Source organism: Oncorhynchus masou, chromosome 22 (genome assembly GCF_036934945.1).
Source record: "Oncorhynchus masou masou isolate Uvic2021 chromosome 22, UVic_Omas_1.1, whole genome shotgun sequence".
Taxonomy (NCBI): Eukaryota; Metazoa; Chordata; class Actinopteri; order Salmoniformes; family Salmonidae; genus Oncorhynchus; species Oncorhynchus masou.
The window spans coordinates 51,112,528-51,132,837 of NC_088233.1; the positions used below are offsets into that span (position 1 = coordinate 51,112,528).

Genomic DNA, 20,310 nt, shown 5'->3' on the forward strand with positions numbered 1-20,310 from the left:
AGATTTGGAAGTTTTTATGCAAAGTTATCCTGGACCAGAAGTCATTTTTTGGCCATGTGAGCTGAAAGTGATAGCAAATGCTGCTACTTGGACACTAGAATTGAACATTATGAAACAAAACGATTTATTGTTGAACTAGGACTCCTTGCACTACATTCTGATCAAAGATCATCAAAGGTAAGGGAATATTTATGTTGTAATTTTGTATTTCTGTTGACTCCAACATGGAGGAGAAATGTTGTTACGTCTGAGCGCCATCTCAGATTATTGCAATGTTAGGCTTTTTCCGTAACGTTTAAAAAAAATCTGACACAGCGGTTGCATTACGAACCAGTGTATCTTTAAATATATGTAGAACATGTATCTTTAGTCAAAGTTTATGATGAGTATTTCTGTTATCTGGTGTAGCTTTCTATAATTCCTCCGTATATTTTGGAGGATTTTCTGAACATGGCGTCAATGTAAACTGAGATTTATGGATATAAAATGCATATTATCGAACAAAACATAAATGTACTGTGTAACATGTCATTTGACTGTCATCTGATGAAGATTGTCAAGAGGTTCGTGATTGATTTTTTTTTAAATCCTGCTTTTGTGATTTTTATCTTTTGATGGAAAAAAATGTCTACGTTTTTTCTTTGGTTTGGTCTAACACAAATATATGTTGTGTTTTCGCCGTAAAACATTATAAAAATCTGACACGCTGGGTAGATGAACAAGGTGTTTATCTTTCATTTGATTTCTCAAGAATATTTTTGCATTCCCTGCGCCACCTTTTCAGCTGAACGGGGGGAGGGGGGTGGAGTTCCCGTAGGGGAACCCATCGCCTCAACAGGTTTTAAGAGGCTCCTCTGTCCTCCACTCGTTACCTGTATTAATGGCACCTGTTTGAACTTGTTATCAGTATAAAAGACACCTGTCCACAACCTCAAACAGTCACACTCCAAACTCCACTATGGCCAAGACCAAAGAGCTGTCAAAGGACACCAGAAACAAAATTGTAGACCTGCACCAGGCTGGGAAGACTGAATCTGCAATAGGTAAGCAGCTTGGTTTGAAGAAATCAACTGTGGGAGCAATTATTTTGAAATGGAAGACATACAAGACCACTGATAATCTCCCTCGATCTGGGGCTCCACGCAAGATCTCACCCCGTGGGGTCAAAATTATCACAAGAACGGTGAGCAAATATCCCAGAACCACACGGGGGACCTAGTGAATGACCTGCAGAGAGCTGGGACCAAAGTAACAAAGCCTACCATCAGTAACACACTACGCCGCCAGGGACTCGAATCCTGCAGTGCCAGAGAATGCTTCTCAATGCTTAAGCCAGTACATGTCCAGGCCCGTCTGAAGTTTGCTAGAGAGCATTTGGATGATCCAGAAGAAGATTGGGAGGATGTCATATGGTCAGATGAAACCAAAATATAACTTTTTGGTAAAAACTCAACTTGTCGTGTTTGGAGGACAAAGAATGCTGAGTTGCATCCAAATAACACCATACCTACTGTGAAGAATGGGGGTGGAAAAATAATGCTTTGGGGCTGTTTGTCTGCAAAGGGACCAGGACGACTGATCTGTGTAAAGGAAAGAATGAATGGGGCCATGTATCGTGAGATTTTGAGTGAAAACCTCCTTCCATCAGCAAGGGCATTGAAGATGAAACGTGGCTGGGTCTTTCAGCATGACAATGATCCCAAACACACCGCCCGGGCAACGAAGGAGTGGCTTCCTAAGAAGCATTTCAAGGTCCTGGAGTGGCCTAGCTAGTCTCCAGATCTCAACCCCATAGAAAATCTTTGGAGGGAGTTGAAAGTCCGTGTTGCCCAGCAACAGCCCCAAAACATCAATGCTCTAGAGGAGATCTGCATGGAGGAATGGGCCAAAATACCAGCAACAGTGTGTGAAAACCTTGTGAAGACTTACAGAAAACGTTTGACCTCTGTCATTGCCAACAAAGGGTATATAACAAAGTATTGAGATAAACTTTTGTTATTGACCAAATACTTATTTTCCACCATAATTTGCAAATAAATTCATAAAAAATCCTACAATGTGATTTTCTGGATTAAATTTTTTATTTTTTTTGTCTGTCATAGTTGAAGTGTACCTATGATGAAAATTACAGGCCTCATCTTTTTAAGTGGGAGAACTTGCACAATTGGTGGCTGACTAAATACTCTGTATAGGCAAACACTGTATAGGCAAACATTTCCATGGATGCACACACAGAAACGCTTTTTACGTTATCACAGTATTATTCTTCATGCTAGCACGTGTGGTGAAGCGGGTTGTGAGGTTGTGAATGGAAGGAAGCAGCCCTAGTCACCACTGTCAGCAGACTCGGTCGGGCCAGACTCGCCCTCCGAGTCAGAGTAGAATGGCTTGTCCGCCTTCTTTTCTTTCCTTTTCTCACGGCTGCTGCACTTGGTCCACTCCGGCACCTGGCAAAGAGGTCAGAGGTCAAAGAGTCAGCCATGTCACCACCACGTCCGAAGCATTTCAATGGAAGCAGAGAAGAGGGGTTCATCCGAAATGCCACCGTATTCCCTAAGGCAATACTTTTGACCAGGGCCCGCATAGGGCTCAGGTCAAAAGTAGCGCGCTATAGGGGAATGGGGTGCCATTTCGGATGCAGCCAAGGATCGAAGACGCAGCATGGCCATGACTGCTTCCCCCTGGGGCCGACCCTGTGAAACAAACCAACCAGCCATAATGGGCATCCATTATGGTACAGTCCCGGGAAGCTTTAGTTTACACAATTGTCATAACATGTACTGTGTAACATGTTTAACTTGTATTTATCGTTTTCCACAGCTAGGTGGCAGCACCAAGGTGATGCCTTCATGGCCAGTTTGGTAATAGTGTTTGATTTAGATTTTTTAAAGGGAGTAGTAGTTCCAATAAAGATGTGATGTCCTCCAGGAGCAGTCAATGTCCTGGCACTGAAAAATGTAACAACATTAAAATGTATTGTATTAACCAGGGTGTATTCTTTTCTATTCTTACTGATACGGTATGTTAGTTGTTTATCTCACATGCAAAAAACAACAACAACAACAACCACAAAAAGTAAGAAGAAGAGAAGTTTCAACAAGTGGGAGGACCGTCAACTCTTCTGAAGGAATCAACTCTTTAATGGTAGAGACAGAGGAGGTTGCTGAGCTGGGTAGTTTTGCTGAGTTAGCTAGGCACAGTACAGCAGCTACGGTAGGCCTGGGGTGTCAAAAAGCACTTTGTCGCTTTGGGGAAGGAGGGGGGGGCTCAAAGAGGCAAGCTCTTTGCCACTGACTGACTCACGCTGGTTAAAGTTGTGACTCTTTCAAGCAGCGTAATAACCTGGCAGGACGGAAGAAAGAAAAAGATTGGGATGGAAGTGAGATGACAAAAAGGAAGAAAAGTCTAGAAAGAGGTATAAAAAACAAGGCAAAAAGGAACAGACGGATTCAAGTTGCACTTACTCAATACTGTAGATGTTCAAAAACAGTTTTCACTTCTAAGCGATTGCTACTACAAGGCCTTATCTTACTCTCTTTAAAAATATATTATTTAACAACAATTAAGCATTCATTAAACAACATTACCAAAGTACTTTAAACATTACTTCAACAACTTGAAATTACTTCAACTAAGCAATTTGTTAACTTACTGTAACCAAGTTATTAAATAACTTAATACAGTTCAAGTTAACAAATTCACAATTACTTATGGTTATCATAATCATTACGGTACATCCAATATCTAAGACTATACATCAATGTTAAAGCATGAGGTGGTGTTTGCTTATTGAACTTCGCTATGGTAGTGCAACATTGATTGAATGAATCCAGCGGGGGTTGAATGGTGGAATACATGAGGAGAGGAACATAGAAGATCGAGAGAGGCAGATTTTGGATTGGAAACAAGGTTGGCACACACCGCACAACAAGAAAGAGTCAAACACAGCAGTTCACACGCAAAATACACAAACTGTACCACTACCACAAGTCCAATTTCAGTTACTAAAATTAGAGACCAGTAGCCTTACTATCCATCTGGCTACGGTCCATTTCAAAACTGAAACTTTCTCTTTATATAAATAGCTATAAGAGACCGAGCTGACTTGGACTTCTATAGCATTAATTATTGAAATACGTTCATAGAATACCTGTAGCAATTTACCATCCTTTATAGGCTCAGCTAAGTAATAAGTGAATTCCCATCTAAACCAATCGGCACTTTGACATCCAACACCAATCTTTTTTAATATGGTGCCACAGCTGGTGTGCGATCTTTAATATTTACATCCTGCAGTACTGCTCAGCGGAGTTGGAATACTTCATTAAAAACTGTAGACCATACTATTTACCAATAATGTATCTATATTTTTCATAGCTGTCTATTTACCACCACAAACCAATGCTGGCACTAAGACCGCACTCAACGAGCTGTATAAGGCCATTAGCAAACAAGAAAATGCTCATCCAGAGGCAGCGCCCCAGTTGCATTTTTTTTTTACGCAGGGAAACTGAAATCTGTTTTACCAAATTTCTACCCGCATGTCACCTGTGCAACTACAGGTGAAAGAAATCTAGATCACCTTTACTCCACACACAGAAACAAATACAAAGCTCTTCCTCTGCCTCCATTTGGCAAATCTAACCATAACTCCATCCTCCTGATTCCTTACAAGCAAACACTCAAACAGAAAGTACCATTGACTCAGGCAACACAGAAGTTGTCCGATGAAGCGGATGCTAAGCTACAGGACTGTTTCCCTAGCACAGACTGGAATATTTTCCGGAATTCATCCGATGGCATTGACATCCGATGGCCGGTGACATCAGTCACCGGCTTCATTAATAAAGTACATTGATGACATCATCCCCATAGTGACAGTGCGTACATATCCCAACCAGAAGCAATGGATTACAGGCAACATCCGCACTGACCTAAAGGCTAGAGCTGCCACTTTCAAGGAACGGGACATTAATCCGACGTAGACGTAGAGCCGGAGTAGTAGGTTTTGATCTTAGTCCTGTATTGACGCCCTGCCTGTTTGATGGGTCCTGCTATGACCTTTGACGAGCAATCAAACAGACAAAGCGCCAATACAGGCCTAAGATCGCATCCTACTACACTGGCTCTGATACTTGTCAGATGATAGCAGTGCTTGCAAACTATTACAGATCACAACAGGGAACCCAGCCGCGAGCTGCCAAGTGATGTGAGCCTACCAGACGAGCTAAATGCCTTCTATGCTTGCTTCAAGGCAAGCAACACTGAACCATGCATGAGAGTACCTGCTATTCCGGACGACTGTTTGACCACACTCTCCGTAGCCGATGTAAACAGGTTAACATTCACAAGGCCGCAGGGCCAGACAGATTACTAGGACAGGTTGGTCATGGCTCACATCAACACCATTATCCCAGACACCCTGGACCCACTCCAATTCGCATACCACCCCAACAGATCCACAGATGACGCAAACTCTATTGCACTCCACACTGCCCTGTCCCACCTGTACCAGAGGAACACCTTGTGAGAATGCTGTTCACTGACTACAGCTCAACATTCAACACCATAGTGCCCTCCAAGCTCATCCCTAAGCTAAGGACCCTGGGACTGAACACCTCCCTCTGCAACCTGGAATTTCTGATGGGCTGCCTCAGGTGGTGAGGGTAGGCAACATCACATTCGCCATGCTGAACCTTTAACATGGGGGCCCCTTAGGGGTGCATGCTTAGTCCCCCCTGCACTCCCTGTTCACCCACAACTGCGTGGCTGTTTGCTGACGACAAGACAGTGGTAGGCCTGATAACTGACGACGGTGAGACATTCTATAAGGAGGAGGTCAGAGACCTGGCAGTGTGGTGCCAGGACAACAACCTCTCCCTCAACGGAAGCAAGACTAAGGAGCTGATCATGGACTGGGGATGGGTCGAGAAGCTTCAAGTTCCTCTGTGTCCACATCACTAACAATCTATCATGGTCCACACAAACCAACACAGTTGTGAAGAGGGCACAACAATACCTTGGGTTTGGCCGGCCGAGATATCCTTGTCCCATCGCGCTCTAGTGACTCCTTTGGCGGGCCGGGCGTATGCACACTTACACGGTCGCCTGGTGTACGGTGATTTCTCCGACACATTGGTGTGGCTGGCGGGCATTTTGTCAAGAAACAGTGCAGTTTGGCTGGGTCGTGTTTCGGAGGACGCATGACTCTTGACTGTCACCTCACCCAAGTCCGTACAGGAGTTGCAGCGATGGGGCAAGACTGTAACTACCAATTGGACACCAATAAATTGGGGAGAAAAAGGGATAAATAAAAAAAGATTCTATAAATGCATTACTGAGAGCATCTTGACTGGCTGCAACACCACTTGGTATGGCAACTGCTTGGCTTCGACCACAAGGGGCTACAGAGGGTAGTGCATATGGCCCAGTACATTACTGGGGCCATGCTCCCTGCCATCTAGGACCTCTATAACAGGTGGTGTCAGAGGAAATCCCTAATAATTGACAAAGACTACACTCTGCTACCACATGGCAAGCGTTAACGATGCAACAAGTCTGGAACCAACAGGACCCTGAACAGCTTCTACCTCCTAGCCATATGACTGCTAAATAGATACCAAATAAACTGAACAAAAATATAAACGTATCATGCAACAATTCCAAAATTTGACTGAGTTACAGTTCATATAAAGGAAATCAGTCAATTGAAATAAATTAATTAGACCCTAATCTATGGATTTCACATGACTGGGAATACAGATATGCATCTTTTGTTCACAAACACCTTAAAAGAAATGTGCCTCACAATGGGCCTCAGGATCTCATCATGGTATTTCTGTGCATTCAAGTTGCCATTGATAAAACGCAATTATTTTAGTTGTCTATAGCTTATGCCTACCCTACCGCCACCATGGGGCACTTTGTTCAAAATGTTGACATTAGCAAACCGGTTCCCCACACAACGCAATACACATGGTCTCCTGTTGAGCGGCTGTTTGGACGTACTGCCAATTGCAATCTGTGGCATTGTGTTGTGTGACAAAACTGCACATTAGAGTGGCTTTTTATCGCATTTACATGTTGCGTTTATATATTTTTTATAATTACAGTATTTTACTAGGTGAATTTCACTTTTACTTGAGGCATTTTCTATTAAGGTGTCATGACTCTCCTGTGAGGACCGAAGGATCAGGTTACTGTGAGTCCGCTCTACAGCGCCCTCTCTCTCCCGCAGAGGGGAGAGGGGTGACGTTGGCCATTTTATGACGCTCATAAATAACTTGTAGAAACAGGATTGAGGGGAATGAAACCTTTTGTTTCAAGGAGATTACTCCCGCCAAAACTACAACATCAAAAGGCTGGATAATTAACAATATTTCTGTAATCCAAACATTGGGTATGGTCCGTGGCTATTTAAAGAATAATGATGTTAGCCTTCTAAATGAAAAAAATGTTTTTCATATAAAGTCTTAACCAGGGACCACACCCACGTGGGCAAAGACATTATGTCGGCGTCGTGGAACGCCCCCTTTGCCAGAGTGCATAAAACCCCTCGTGAAGATTTAACATACAGTGGGGCAAAACGTATTTAGTCAGCCACCAATTGTGCAAGTTCTCCCACTTAAAAAGATGAGAGGCCTGTAATTGTCATCATAGGTACACTTCAACTATGACAGACAAAATGAGAAAAAAATCCAGAAAATCACATTGTAGGAATTTTAATGAATTTATAGTTTCATAGTTGAAGTGTACCTATGATGAAAATTACAGGCCTCTCTCATCTTTTTAAGTGGGAGAACTTGCACAATTGGTGGCTGACTAAATACTTTTTTGCCCCACTGTATCAGACCAAGCAGGTGGACGGTGTTGAACCGGACGTCACAAATGGTTAGACTCTATGAGACCAGAAAAACGTGGAGCATGGCTGCACGTTGAAATGGTAGGAATTTAAATCTCTAGATATAGTACATAGCTGGGTTGCTACAGGCGTGTAAAATGGTTAGACTCTACATTAGACCAGCGTGACTGACAGCGTGAACTGAAAGATACGAAATGGTTAGAAACTCTCTCTCTCGAAGAAGAAGAAGACGACGACAACACAGGAACATTCAGCTTGCAGCTGTTTAAGTTATTCAACTGTATGTACAATTATTGTGGAATTCCTTTGTTTTTCCCTTTCCCTCTCTTTTGAATCCACCATTTTGTGTAACAAGCCATCATATCGGTTTAGTCCACTAGGGACCTTTCATTGCATTGTGTTAGTGAACAATAAGTATACTGTGTGTTTATGTATTTTCTGTGTGATTATTTATTTGGTAAATAAATAATTACGCCAATTTGTATATCGCTGATTCATCATTTATGCTAGGGTTCATGCAGATATCGAAGAATATTGACTGTGACTGATGTAAGAGATATTTATATCTTTAGAGTTTAGTCAGGAGATAGTAACTTGTTAAATAACTTTTCCCGTGGTGCCCCAGATAACTACTTAATGAATTATTATATGATTAATTTAATTGCGTAATAATTGAACGTGGTATGTAATTATTTTATCAAATAACAGTCAAACACATTAATGATAGTCATGACACGACAAAGGTATTTTTACTTCTACTCAAGTATGATAATTGGGTACTTTTTCCACCACTGGATAGAATCCTCTGCAAAGGGTTCTACCCAGCACCAAATAGGGTTCCCCTATGGGGACAAATCAAAAACCCAGAGAAGGTTCTACTTAGCACCTTTTTTCTAGTGTAGCTAGACTATCCATACGATAAGATCAACTAGTTATTTGGGCAAACTACCCCTTCAAGTGTCTGGAATTAGTCATTTGGATGAACTCTCTCTTTAAGTCACTGAAGTGCCCTGTTTGAGTGGTACAGAGAAATTAGAGAGAGTAGGGCAGTCAGCAGAAATACACTGCACTCTCAAACGGGAGGCACCTCTCGCGTGTCTCCTAGCAAGCCGATCCGCCCCTCACTGCTGGTTATAACCTCCTCTATCTGCGGACCGAGGGCAGAGAGAGAGAGGTCATGGGGTCAAAAGTTACCAGATACAAATCCACATGTGAACTCGTCTGGAAATCTGCTTTGGTCATGAATGACACATTAATGCAGAATCATGGGGAATGAAAAGACATTGTTAAAACAAACATAAACAGTTCACGGAGCAACGATAAACCAATGGAACAAGCAAACCAAATCAAGAAGTCCCTCCTCCAGCGCAACAAAACATTTTTTTAAGGGTTTTGTTGGAGGATTTGGACGTAAGGAGCGAGCCTTAAGGATATTGATTTGATGTCAGCCTTTGGCACATATCGTTGAAAATGAACCGATGGCACATGGAATGATAATGTGGAAAAATGGGAGCCTCTGTGGTTTGGGTAATTAGAGGTGTTTAGGTGAGACATTACTGCATGGCGGTTATTTGAGTCTGTGTGGTGTGTTTTAGTAACAGTACATTTGCTGGGTTGTTTTCATCAAACAGAAGAAAACTACTTGGAGTTGTCCAATAAACGCTTATTATCGTTTTCCGTTGTAAAATTAATAAGACCTTGTTTTCCCTCTTTTCTGTGTGTTCCAAGCTGAGCTGCATTGCTGGAAGGTACCCTTCCACCCCCTTATGCCATGTGCCATTGGCTCAAGCAGGTGAGATATCACCAAAGGGGGTGGGGGTGTGGGTGATTTGAGTGTTTGTTACCCTATAGAGGCCAGAGGAGCAAGGGGTCTAATGGGTAGCATAGTATTGGATAAACTTGGCAAGTAGGCCACAGCTAGGCCAGCTAGAGTTTACTAGCGGACACCTGACAGTGATTTCCCAATTTCACTAGTGTGTGCTCAGGTGTGATAGCTAACTAGCCTCAGCTGCCATTAGCATAACAATATTCCACTCTGTTACCAGTTGATCGGAGTTCACACTGGGACAGGTCATTCCTGTTGCCCAGTCAATTTCAGATTCATTCTGTTACGTTATTAGCTGTTTCGTAATCATGTTTACTGGGCAGATAATATGGCAACCATACAGTTCAAGCATCTGGGTCCTTGAACTTGACTAAAACAGAATTAACCTTTTCAGGGCACATTCTGGCACCACTGGCAGTATGTGCGGAAGCAGCATCCCATTGACAATGCATGGGAGACAATAGGGATGTGCGTAGTGCATACGTGGATGACGCTATGCTAATGAACAGTGAGTGACCAGTGAATGACTGGCAGGTGGTCATGATTAATGAAGTCAGTGTTATATGTCAGTGTCTGGGTGCTACTGCAATTTGGTGGTGGTGCTGCGCCCCCTCCAAGGCATTGCCCAACTAGAGGAGCGCCCCTCGGGCCCCCCTCGGGTTTTGGGGTGCCCCAAGAGGCCCCCTGTCTCTGGCTGTTACTGTTTCCACTGCACGCACAGACTCCTTCACCTCCACGTTGCGCACAGAGGGATCTGGGGCGGCCTCGGGCCAGTCAGGCAGCACCTGGTAGCCGCCGGCCTTGGCATTCAGTAGGTGGGACAACGAGCCCAGCTGGAAGTGGTCTCGATCTGGAAAACACAGAGAAAAAAAGACAGTAAGATCCACATAATTACATAAAACATTACTATATTGTATCTCTATGGTATGAATTATGGTAAGGACCATGTTCACTTGCAATTTATTTTAAAAGGCTCATGTCTAACAACACAAAACAGAAGCAGAAATAGTAAGAGACTCAGATCTGAGTCCCTGGTCTCAGATCTGGTTGGGCCTTCTTGCTAACTCTGCGGTCATTATCGCCATAGATGTTGGCAGTAGAGCACAAACTGATCTGGGACCAGGCTAGTAAAAAAGAACACCATCTGATGAAAGACACCTTTAAATGGAGATTCGAGGACGGGCGCAGGCTTAAGGGCCAGGAACAGCTTCTTGGCATACTTGCTGAGGGCACCACTCTTGTCAGTGGGCACGATGAGCTGGCGGATGAAGCGTGCCCGGTCGCGAATGTCATAGTTCTGGTCGTACTTGGCCAGGTTCAGCACGTACTGAGTGAGCAGTTTTGTCTGAGGGAGGACAGGAACAAGGGAGGAGGGAGTGTGGGAGGAGGGGAAAAGAGAGAGAATGTTACTTTCAACTGGAGGGAGGTGACAGCTTGGTGCTAGAGACACAGAGAGAGAGACACAGAGAGAGAGATATTTCAACACTGTGGACAGCGCCATAGGGATGACTGTATCATACCAGTGGATCATTGGTGGAAGTCCCATAGACATTGTAACGACTGTACAAGAGCCTTGGCTGTACCATAATGAATCATGCTGAAAGTCTAAATCACTACCTACCTATGGAAAATATGCTTTAATGGTGAGATGGAAGTGTTTTTATCCAAAAAGGGAGTAAGCCTGCTTGTGCAGTAAAATGAGAACAACATTACTTGCTTCTCTGCCATCTTGGGAAAGGGTTTAATACAAGACACTGCTGCGAAGCTGGGGAGCTAAAGGACGTGGCCATACTAAACCCACTGTTTTCTCAGTGTTTTGGTAAAGGCTTTACAAATACAAGCTGCTGTACCAGCTGTTCCCAAGAGAACCATGGCATAGAAGGAGGAATAAAGACAAATGGAAAATATAGCCTAGTGCTGGCCTGTCTTATTCTCATATGCTGAAACATGAGGTGATGGCGGCAGCTGAATGGCACGAGAATGGGCCTCAAGATATCTTTGTGCATTCAAATTGCCATCGATAAAATGCAATTGTGTTCGTTTTCCGTTGCTTATGCTGGCACATACCATAACCCTATCATGGGGCCCTTAATGTTGACATCAGCAAACCGCTTGCCCACACAACACCATACACGTGGTCTGCGGTTGCGAGGCTGGTTGGACGTCCTGCCAAATTCTCTTAAACGACGTGGGAGGCAGCTTATGGTAGAGAAATTAACATTAAATTCTCTGACAAAAAGCTCTGTTGGACATTCCTGCAGTCAGCATGCCAATTGCACGCTCCCTCAAAACTTGAGACATCTGTGGTATTGTGTTGTGTGACAAAACTGCACATTTTAGAGTGGCCTTTTATTGTCCCCTAGCACAAGGTGCACCTGTATAATGATCATGCTGTTTAATTAGCTTCTTGATATGCCACACCTGTCAGGTGGATGGATTATCTTGGCAAAAGAGAAATGCTCACTAACAGTGACATAAACAAATTTGTGGACAACATTTGAGAGATTTAAGCTTTTTACATGTATAGAACATTTCTAGGATCTTTTATTTCACCTCATGAAACATGGGAACAACATTTTACATGTTGTGTTTATATTTTTATTCAGTGTAGATGCTGGCACCTGTTCGGAGTTGGCCAGGTAGAGTTTGTCAGCCAGGAGATGGTTATAACACATTATAACAGGGTCATACATGCTCAACACAAGTCCTAAATGGATTATAAGTGCATCACCTGTTTGGAGTTGGTCAGGTAGAGTTTGGCAGCCAGGTTGATGATCTGCAGCTTGACGATGTCTTCCTCGTTGGTGAAGGTCTTGGCCATCTTCCTCAGGACATCCGGAGCGATCTTGGGAACGTGCTCGCAGTACTCCCCGATCAGCCACAGGATACTGGCCCGCGCCATGGGCACCTGTGTAGGCAGACAGCGCATGAACATTGGGCATGCAAACAGTCAAGTGGAGAAACTGGAGGCTCGCTCTGGCTCTCGGTCATATGTTACAATTCCTGAAATACAATCATAATACAATACAATTGTAACACAATACAATTAACATTTCATTTTAATTTCATTTCATTTCAACAAAAGTGCCTATTTGTTGATTACTCAAAACAAACTGACAGCACAACCAAGCAGGACTGTTGTGAAGATTTGGGGACAAATATGCTTTCAAAAAAACATTAATTATGACAAGAAAAAGAGCACCTCATGTAGTTAGACTATGGGGTCAAAGTTAAGATCAGAGGCCTACGTCCACGTACCTGGATGTTGTCGGTGAGTTTGGCCATGTGCTTGATGATGTCACTGTGCTGCTCGGGCTGCATCTGCAGCAGCTTCTTAATCACCACCACCGACTCGGCCACTACTAACTCTGCAACCGACACATGTTCATGCTGATATTTCACAACCGTCATTGAACTTTTGTTATATCACATGGGTCGTTGAGAGGAAATGTTTAATATGATGTCAGCTGAAGCACAGGGAATCCTGATATGTGGAGGTTCAAACCCAAAACTTGACTCTACAGGAATGACCCCAACACAGCCAAAACCCATTTGTAAGAAAATCAATACTTTAAAAGAGATGTTTACCAGCCGTGACTGTACTTGCTTTTCTTCCCCCTTTCTTCAGTTTACAATAGGATTCACTATATCTTTACCTTTAGTAAAGATAGGCACATAATTGAGGAATATGATATAGGAAAACTTTCAATAAAAAATACCTTGTTTACAGTATTTAGATGTTTCTACAACTTAAGAGTCGACCAGTGGTAAATTGAAATGATTGGACATGATTTGGAAAGGCACACACCTGTCTCTATAAAGGTCCCACAGTTGACAGTGCATGTTAGAGCAACAACCAAGCCATGAGGTCGAAGGAATTGTCCATAGAGCTCAGAGACAGAATTGAGTCGAGACACAGATCTGGGTAATGGTACCAAAAAAATGTATGCAAGACAAGAACACAGTGTCCTCCATCATTTGTAATTGGAAGAAGTTTGGAACCACCAAGACTCTTCCTAGAGCTGGGCGCCCGGCCAAACTGAGCAATCGGGGGAGAAGGGCCTTGGTCAGGGAGGTGCCCAAGAACCCGATGGTCACTCTGACAGAGATCCAGCGATGGGAGAACCTTCCAGATGGACAACTATCTCTGCAGCACTCCACCAATCAGGCCTTTATGGTAGAATGGCCAGACGAAAGCCACTCCTCAGTAAAAGGCACATGACAGCTTGCTTGGAGTTCGCCAAAAGGCACCTTAACAATTCTCAGACTGGGGGCGAAAGTTCACCTTCCAACAGGACAACAACCCTAAGCACACAGCCAAGACAACACATGAGTGGCTTCGGAACAAGTCTCTGAATGTCCTTGAGTGGCCCAGCCAGAGTCCGGACTTGAACCTGATCAAACACCTCTTGAGAGACCTGAAAATAGCTGTGCAGTGATGCTCCCCATCCAACCTGACAGAGCTTGAGAGGATTTGCAGAGAAGAATGGGAGAAACTCCCCAAATACAGGTGTGTCAAATTGTAGCGTCATACCCAAGAAGACTCAAGGCTGTAATCGCTGCCAAAAGTGCTTCAACAAAGTACTGAGTAAAGGTTCTGAATACTTACGTAAATGTTATATTTACGTTTTTATTTTTAATACATTTGCAAAAAAAATAAAAAATCAGTTTTTGCTTTGTCAGTATGGGGTATTGTGTGTAGAATGATGAGGGGGAAAAACAATTGAATCCATTTTAGAATAAGGCTGTAACGTAACAAAATGTGGAAAAGGTCAAGGGGTCTGAATACTTTCCGAATTAGGAAGGTGTTCCTAATGTTTAGTATACTCAGTGTATGTCCATGTGTTTGAATAATAGACCAAGATCGACTCTCCGGAGGTTGAACTCAAGTATTTTGAATAACCCACAGATGAAGGTACAAATGAATCTGGACATTTAAACCTATTTGGAACAGAATGACAACGGTGTGGTGTCACCGTCTGTGCTCTGGGATGTATGCAAAGCTGTAATGAGGGGGGAAATGATCGCCTCTACATCTCTTTTAAAGAACATTAGACGAGAGAAACTTAATAAACTGCAATCTCAGTTAAAACAAGCTGAAACAAGAAATTAAAAAGATGAAGAATAAAATGGAAGAAAATGTACTTCCAAGAAGAAAATAAAAAGTATATTTCTACAACAGAGGTACTATGAAGTAGGCAGTAAGTCTATGAAACTATTAGACTAGTTGGCCCCCTTGGGCCAATTAGTGACAATTACTCAAATGTATGTTGCGTGGGTTAATGAGAGAGATAAATAAAGAAAAAAAATCTAATCAAAAAGTCTAATTTGCGGAAAATATAATGGGCTGAGCTAAAAGGTCCTTATGGGAAAATTGTTGCTTAATTTCCTTATGGGGGAAGCAGATATAACTGTCTACAAGATAAGGAACCCCCAGACCAAAATAATTCAACACAAAGTAGAAGGGATACAAGAGAGCTTTCAAATACTGTACAGAAACCTACACTCCCAACCACACTTTGACAATGACTTACAAATAGACACATTTTCTTACTCACTGATCTTACAGTACCCACCATCATTGAAGAACAGAATGAGATGTTAAGCTCAGAAATGACCACAGAGGAATTAAATACAGCTATTACTGGTACCAAAGCAAACGAATCCTTGGGTACGGACGGTTTCACCTCTGAATGGTAGAAATCATTTAGAGAATAGATTATCCCAAGTTTACTTGCAGCCTGTAACTGGGCATTTCAGAAAGGTGAGATCCCCTCGTGGATCCCGGTCCTAAATTTGCATTAAAACTATACACATCTATTCTAACTAGAAAAATAGAAAGTATCTTACCAGAGCTCATTCACTTAGACCAGACAGGCTTTATCCGACAGACACACTCAGTACAATATTACACAAACATTACAAATGATGATACATTTCCAAAAGAATAAGGTAGAAGCCATTGCATTGGGCCTGGATGCTGAGAAGGCTTTTGATCCTGTCAGATGGGCCTATATCTATTCAGTTAGGACCTTATTAAAGCCTTTCGGGCATTATATGATAGACCATTAGCAAGAATTAAAATTAATGGTGACCTCCTCAAACCAGTTTGTATAAGAACAGGGTTTGACACAGGGATGCCTGGCCTCGCCCCTCCTCTTCGCCCTATTTATAGAACCCCTGAGTCAATGGATTAGACAGAATTACAACATTAAAGTGATGGATATGGTGGGAGGAGAGAAGATATATGAGATAACCAGTTTAAAGGATGGGCAACAAGAGGCCTCTCAGTCTACTGTAATTTAGTACACAAGGGGGCACTTCAAAGCTTCCAAGTAGAGAGCCAAGGATTAGAACATGAAGATTTCCATTAATATCTTAAAATATGTCACCGATTTGATGAAATCATAAAAGGTGGAGGACTCTGAGACTATAGAACATGCCATATTCAAATATTAATATCTGCTTATAAATCAGAAACATGCAGCAAAACTATCTCCAGACTATACAATGACGTCTTAAAGTACAAATCTGAAAATCTGAAGACACACTATACTGTGTATATAAAAGGAGAAATGGGAAAGGGAGGCTAACATGGTCATTTCTGTGGATGAGTGGGAAACCCTATGCCAATTACAATGGAAATCAACAAGCTATTTGACTTGTGGGGAATTTGGATGGAAAAATATGATGCCGTTCTTTAACACCCAGGGTAATGGAATGGAGTGTTGGAGATTAGGAAGGCCTATTGAAGCAAACCATTACCACATATTTTGGGAATGCCCAAAGCTTGTTCCATACTGGCAGGATGTCCATAAAGGAATGGAAGCCGTATTTAGTGTTGATGTCCCATTCAGAGGGGAGGTCCTGTATTTAGGGTGCATTACATTTGATCTCAGCGATGCTTTAGGCAAACACTTGATTGGGATACTTCTAGTAGCAAGTAAGAAAGCCCCGACAAAAAAAAATGGTTACAACAAGAGGCGCCCGTGGTCGATGATTGGACAGATGTGATACGTGAGATCCTGGTGATGGAGAGACGGACCTTTTCTCTGAGACTACGAAAAATTACTATCATACAGATTTGATTGAAATGAGTATATAACAGTGTTAAGATCCGATTTTGTTTCATGGTCAAAGTGGAAAAAACAAAACAACATCCCCCTGTTCAACTGTTAATAGTTACTGTAAGAAGAAGAAAAAGAGAAGAAATAAAATCACGGGGATGAATGCCGAATTATTAAGACCGTCGATCGACTTGTTTTTCACATGTTTTTTTGTGCTCTTTTCCTTTTGAACTGTTAACTGACATCTGCCTCTCGCTGTTTATTAACGGTGGCAGTATGGACCTAGTGGAGCGGCGTGGCCCTGAGGGCTGCGTTGCATGAATAGACTTGCATCTGGACTATTGCCAAACTATGGATAAAAGAAGTCTCAATGATAATGCAAAAATGTCCCGTGTGTCGGAACGGGAAGACATCTACTCACCATCGCGGTTGGAGAGCAGCTGCACCAGGCCGTTGAGACAGGTGTCCCTCACCTCCCCAATGTTGGTGGCACAGCGGCCGATGGCCTGGATGGTGGCTGCCACAAAGTCCTTATCATTGCTTTTAATGTACGTCTGCCAGAGAGAAAACATGGAAGGAAGTTAACCCACTGTAGGCAGACGTGTACTGTACCACCATGTACCCCGAGCGACAAATGTATCCAAAGACACAGGAAAGCAAAACAAATGATCATCCTTATCACAAATGGCAGTCAAGCTAACCAGAAGTCTTAACCATTTTTACTATACCTGAAATTCTCTCAGGATGGTGGATATATTTGTCTCGTTGGCCAAATTGGTCAAAACCTCCAGCTGACAAAACAATCAAGACTATAATTAAAGTTCTGAAATGTCAACGTGTTGCAGCATACTGTCACACGAAAGGAAAGCATGTCAATGTGAGAAGTGTTTGGTCACCTTGAGGACTTTAATTTGGGTTGGGTCTGTGGAGCGGATGTAGAAACTCTTCAGATAGGGCTCAAACATCCCCTGGGAAACACAGAGACAAATAACATGTACAATTTTAAGATCGTGCTGCAGACCCCATGCAGTACCTCCTCGGTTCCAAACAATCAGCCCCTAAACAATTTGGAATCAATTTTACCATTCAATACCCCTTTTGCACCCTTTGGAGATATTGTTGAAGCTATGACTCACCCTTCTCTTGATGGACATTGTTGCCACATTCTGAAGGACGACATATTGCACTTCACTACATGGGGATAGAAAGGGGGGGAGGGCAGGGAGCGAGAGAGAACATTAATATAATTAATTACATGCAGCTGCCTCTCCACGCACGCACGCACGCACGCACGCACGCACGCACACACACACACACACACACACACACACACACACACACACACACACACACACACACACACACACACACGTAGCTGTTGTCACGTCACATGGTGACAATACTGAAGTCATCCCTGGGCAGATGGATTGAACCTGTTGTCTGAGCAATTTCATGGTGACATTTCCTCGTTGCTGACTGATGACCTCATCACTGTGCACGCAGCTCCACAACACCAGAAATAAACTAAAGAGCAGGTGCTAGACAGGCAGGATGAGAGACAACAATTTCCTTGCTTTTTGTGACATTGTTTACTGTTTGTGCCTGTTCTTGTCTTATGGCCCCATTCATGTGGACTCTAGATTAGAGTTATATTAATAATATTCAAACAATATAAAAAGTCTAATTCACAGGTGTAGGATCTTAATGTGATCACCCTGTTGTGTGAAATACAAACTTGTAGCTTATTCAAGGTTTAGCAAGGCTTCTAAAGTTAGTAATTTCCTCTAAAATATCAGACTTGATTTGCTCTAATGACAAATGGATTAACCCCTACAAAAATGTCCATTAATTATTATCCACATAATAATTCCCATTCCCTGTTGCTGCAGGATTATTTTGCTGCTGTGAGAAACTGGTCAAATTAAAACCCAACCTATGTAAATGAATGACACTAATATAACCATAGAAGTTATGACAATGTAGTAGATAAGAGAATTCTCTAACAAATTTAGAACAGGGTGTGGAGTTTCTCTAATGGAAAGAGAGCACTGACTCACGTCATACAGCATGACGACGAGTACAGAGAGGTCATGGCAACACGTCGGTTACAATGACTCCATCTCTGGGAAGACAATGGGAAAGAAAGACGACACTGACCTGTGACTTCTCATGAGGCGCACCAGAGCCTTGGCAATGACGCCTACCTCCGCTTTGGGTGCCAGGTGGAAATATAGCTGAGCCACAGCCATCACCACCTAGTGAGAAGAGAGAAGGAAGAAGAGAGAAATAATCATTACAATAGTAGTAGTACTGGTAGTAGTAGAAGTCGTAGCAGTAGTATTAGTTGTATTATACTCACTGCTGCGTTTCGACTCTGCAGTAGGGGCTTGGTATTCCTCAGCAGTAGCCGGTGGTCTGGGTCCATGATGTAAGGCTTCCTCTTGACAATGGCAGTCGCCTCGGTCTTCTTCTTCTCCTTCTCCTCTTTGTCTTCCTCATCATCGGTGTCATCATTATCAGAGCCATAGAAGGCTTTCTCTCCACCACCCTCCTCCAACAGGGATTCCTATAGAGAGAGAGAGGGAGGGATGAGTGGAGTAACAGATACACGCACACCCACACACAAACAAACACACAACCACGAAGACACAGTATGCGGGGACCTGCTGTACTCACGTTCATGTTGGGGTTGAGGAACTGCGTCCGGGCGTAGCGAGTGAGCATGTTGATGATGACCACCTGACCCCACTCCTCCACGTCGATCAGCAGGTTACACAGCTTACGGTAGTTCTTATGGATCAGGTCTATGCGCTCAGGGCACACCTCCTCAAAGGCCATGACAACACTACCTGCCACTAGCTGCAGGCACAGTCAGAGGGAGAGAAATTCTCTAAGTCCTGTAGAAGATACCTTAAGCTCAAAAAATGGCCATATGTTGACTTTGGCAGAGGCATGAAAATTGGCACATCAGTATCATTTTCACACTTAACACAACCTGATATGGTACCATTCACGCAAGCCTGTAATGCCACCAATAGGCTAAAGCAGAATATGGGTTTAACTGAGCTTAAGTTTTCAGTCATAGTTTCCCTTGTAAAGAGCGTACAGAGTTGGCTAATGGGAAATATTTAACCTACTGTGGTTTTATCAGCCAGGAGCTTCTCAATGACCTCAATCAGACAGTCCTTCTGCTCTGGGTCCAAGCTGAGAGGAGACAACAGACATGTGTCAGGAAGTCAAGGAGCTGGATTCTATCTCTCTCTTTCTGTCTATATCTCTTTTGTACAGACATCCCCCCCATGTTATACCTGTAGAGTTTAGGGATGGCGTGAGCTGCCGTCTTCCTCACATAGGGGGACATGTCGGAGGCAGCCTCTTTGATGGCCAGCATCATGATAGGGACAATAATGGTGACTCTGATGCTGGAGAGCACACGCAGAGCACTGGCCCGGATCAACTGGTTAGGGTCCTAGAAAGACAGACAGAGAGAGAGACAGCGAGAAACAGAGAGAGGGAGACAGAGAGAGAGAGAGAGAGAGAGAGAGAGAGAGAGAGAG

General features: G+C 43.1%; 1 protein-coding gene across 7 annotated transcripts in view; it reads right to left on the reverse strand.

Annotated features, from left to right (window-relative positions):
* Positions 1-20,310, reverse strand: part of LOC135509674 (AP-3 complex subunit beta-2) — a 96,190-nt gene that overhangs the window by 18,793 nt on the left and 57,087 nt on the right. For 3 of the 7 annotated variants that reach the window (XM_064930531.1, XM_064930533.1, XM_064930528.1), the window contains exons 5-18: positions 20,062-20,222; positions 19,891-19,957; positions 19,430-19,612; positions 19,113-19,319; positions 18,911-19,008; positions 17,890-17,944; positions 17,650-17,721; positions 17,482-17,544; positions 17,175-17,307; positions 12,945-13,054; positions 12,418-12,594; positions 10,845-11,031; positions 10,406-10,536; positions 2,333-2,447 (exon numbers count right to left, since the gene is read on the reverse strand). In XM_064930531.1, coding sequence (XP_064786603.1) covers positions 2,333-2,447; positions 10,406-10,536; positions 10,845-11,031; positions 12,418-12,594; positions 12,945-13,054; positions 17,175-17,307; positions 17,482-17,544; positions 17,650-17,721; positions 17,890-17,944; positions 18,911-19,008; positions 19,113-19,319; positions 19,430-19,612; positions 19,891-19,957; positions 20,062-20,222 — 1,759 coding nt within the window. Of the gene's footprint in view, positions 1-2,332; positions 2,448-10,387; positions 10,537-10,844; positions 11,032-12,417; positions 12,595-12,944; positions 13,055-17,174; positions 17,308-17,481; positions 17,545-17,649; positions 17,722-17,889; positions 17,945-18,910; positions 19,009-19,112; positions 19,320-19,429; positions 19,613-19,890; positions 19,958-20,061; positions 20,223-20,310 lie in introns of all 7 variants that reach the window. The other 4 variants (XM_064930534.1, XM_064930532.1, XM_064930529.1 and 1 more) reach the window with 2 other exon arrangements.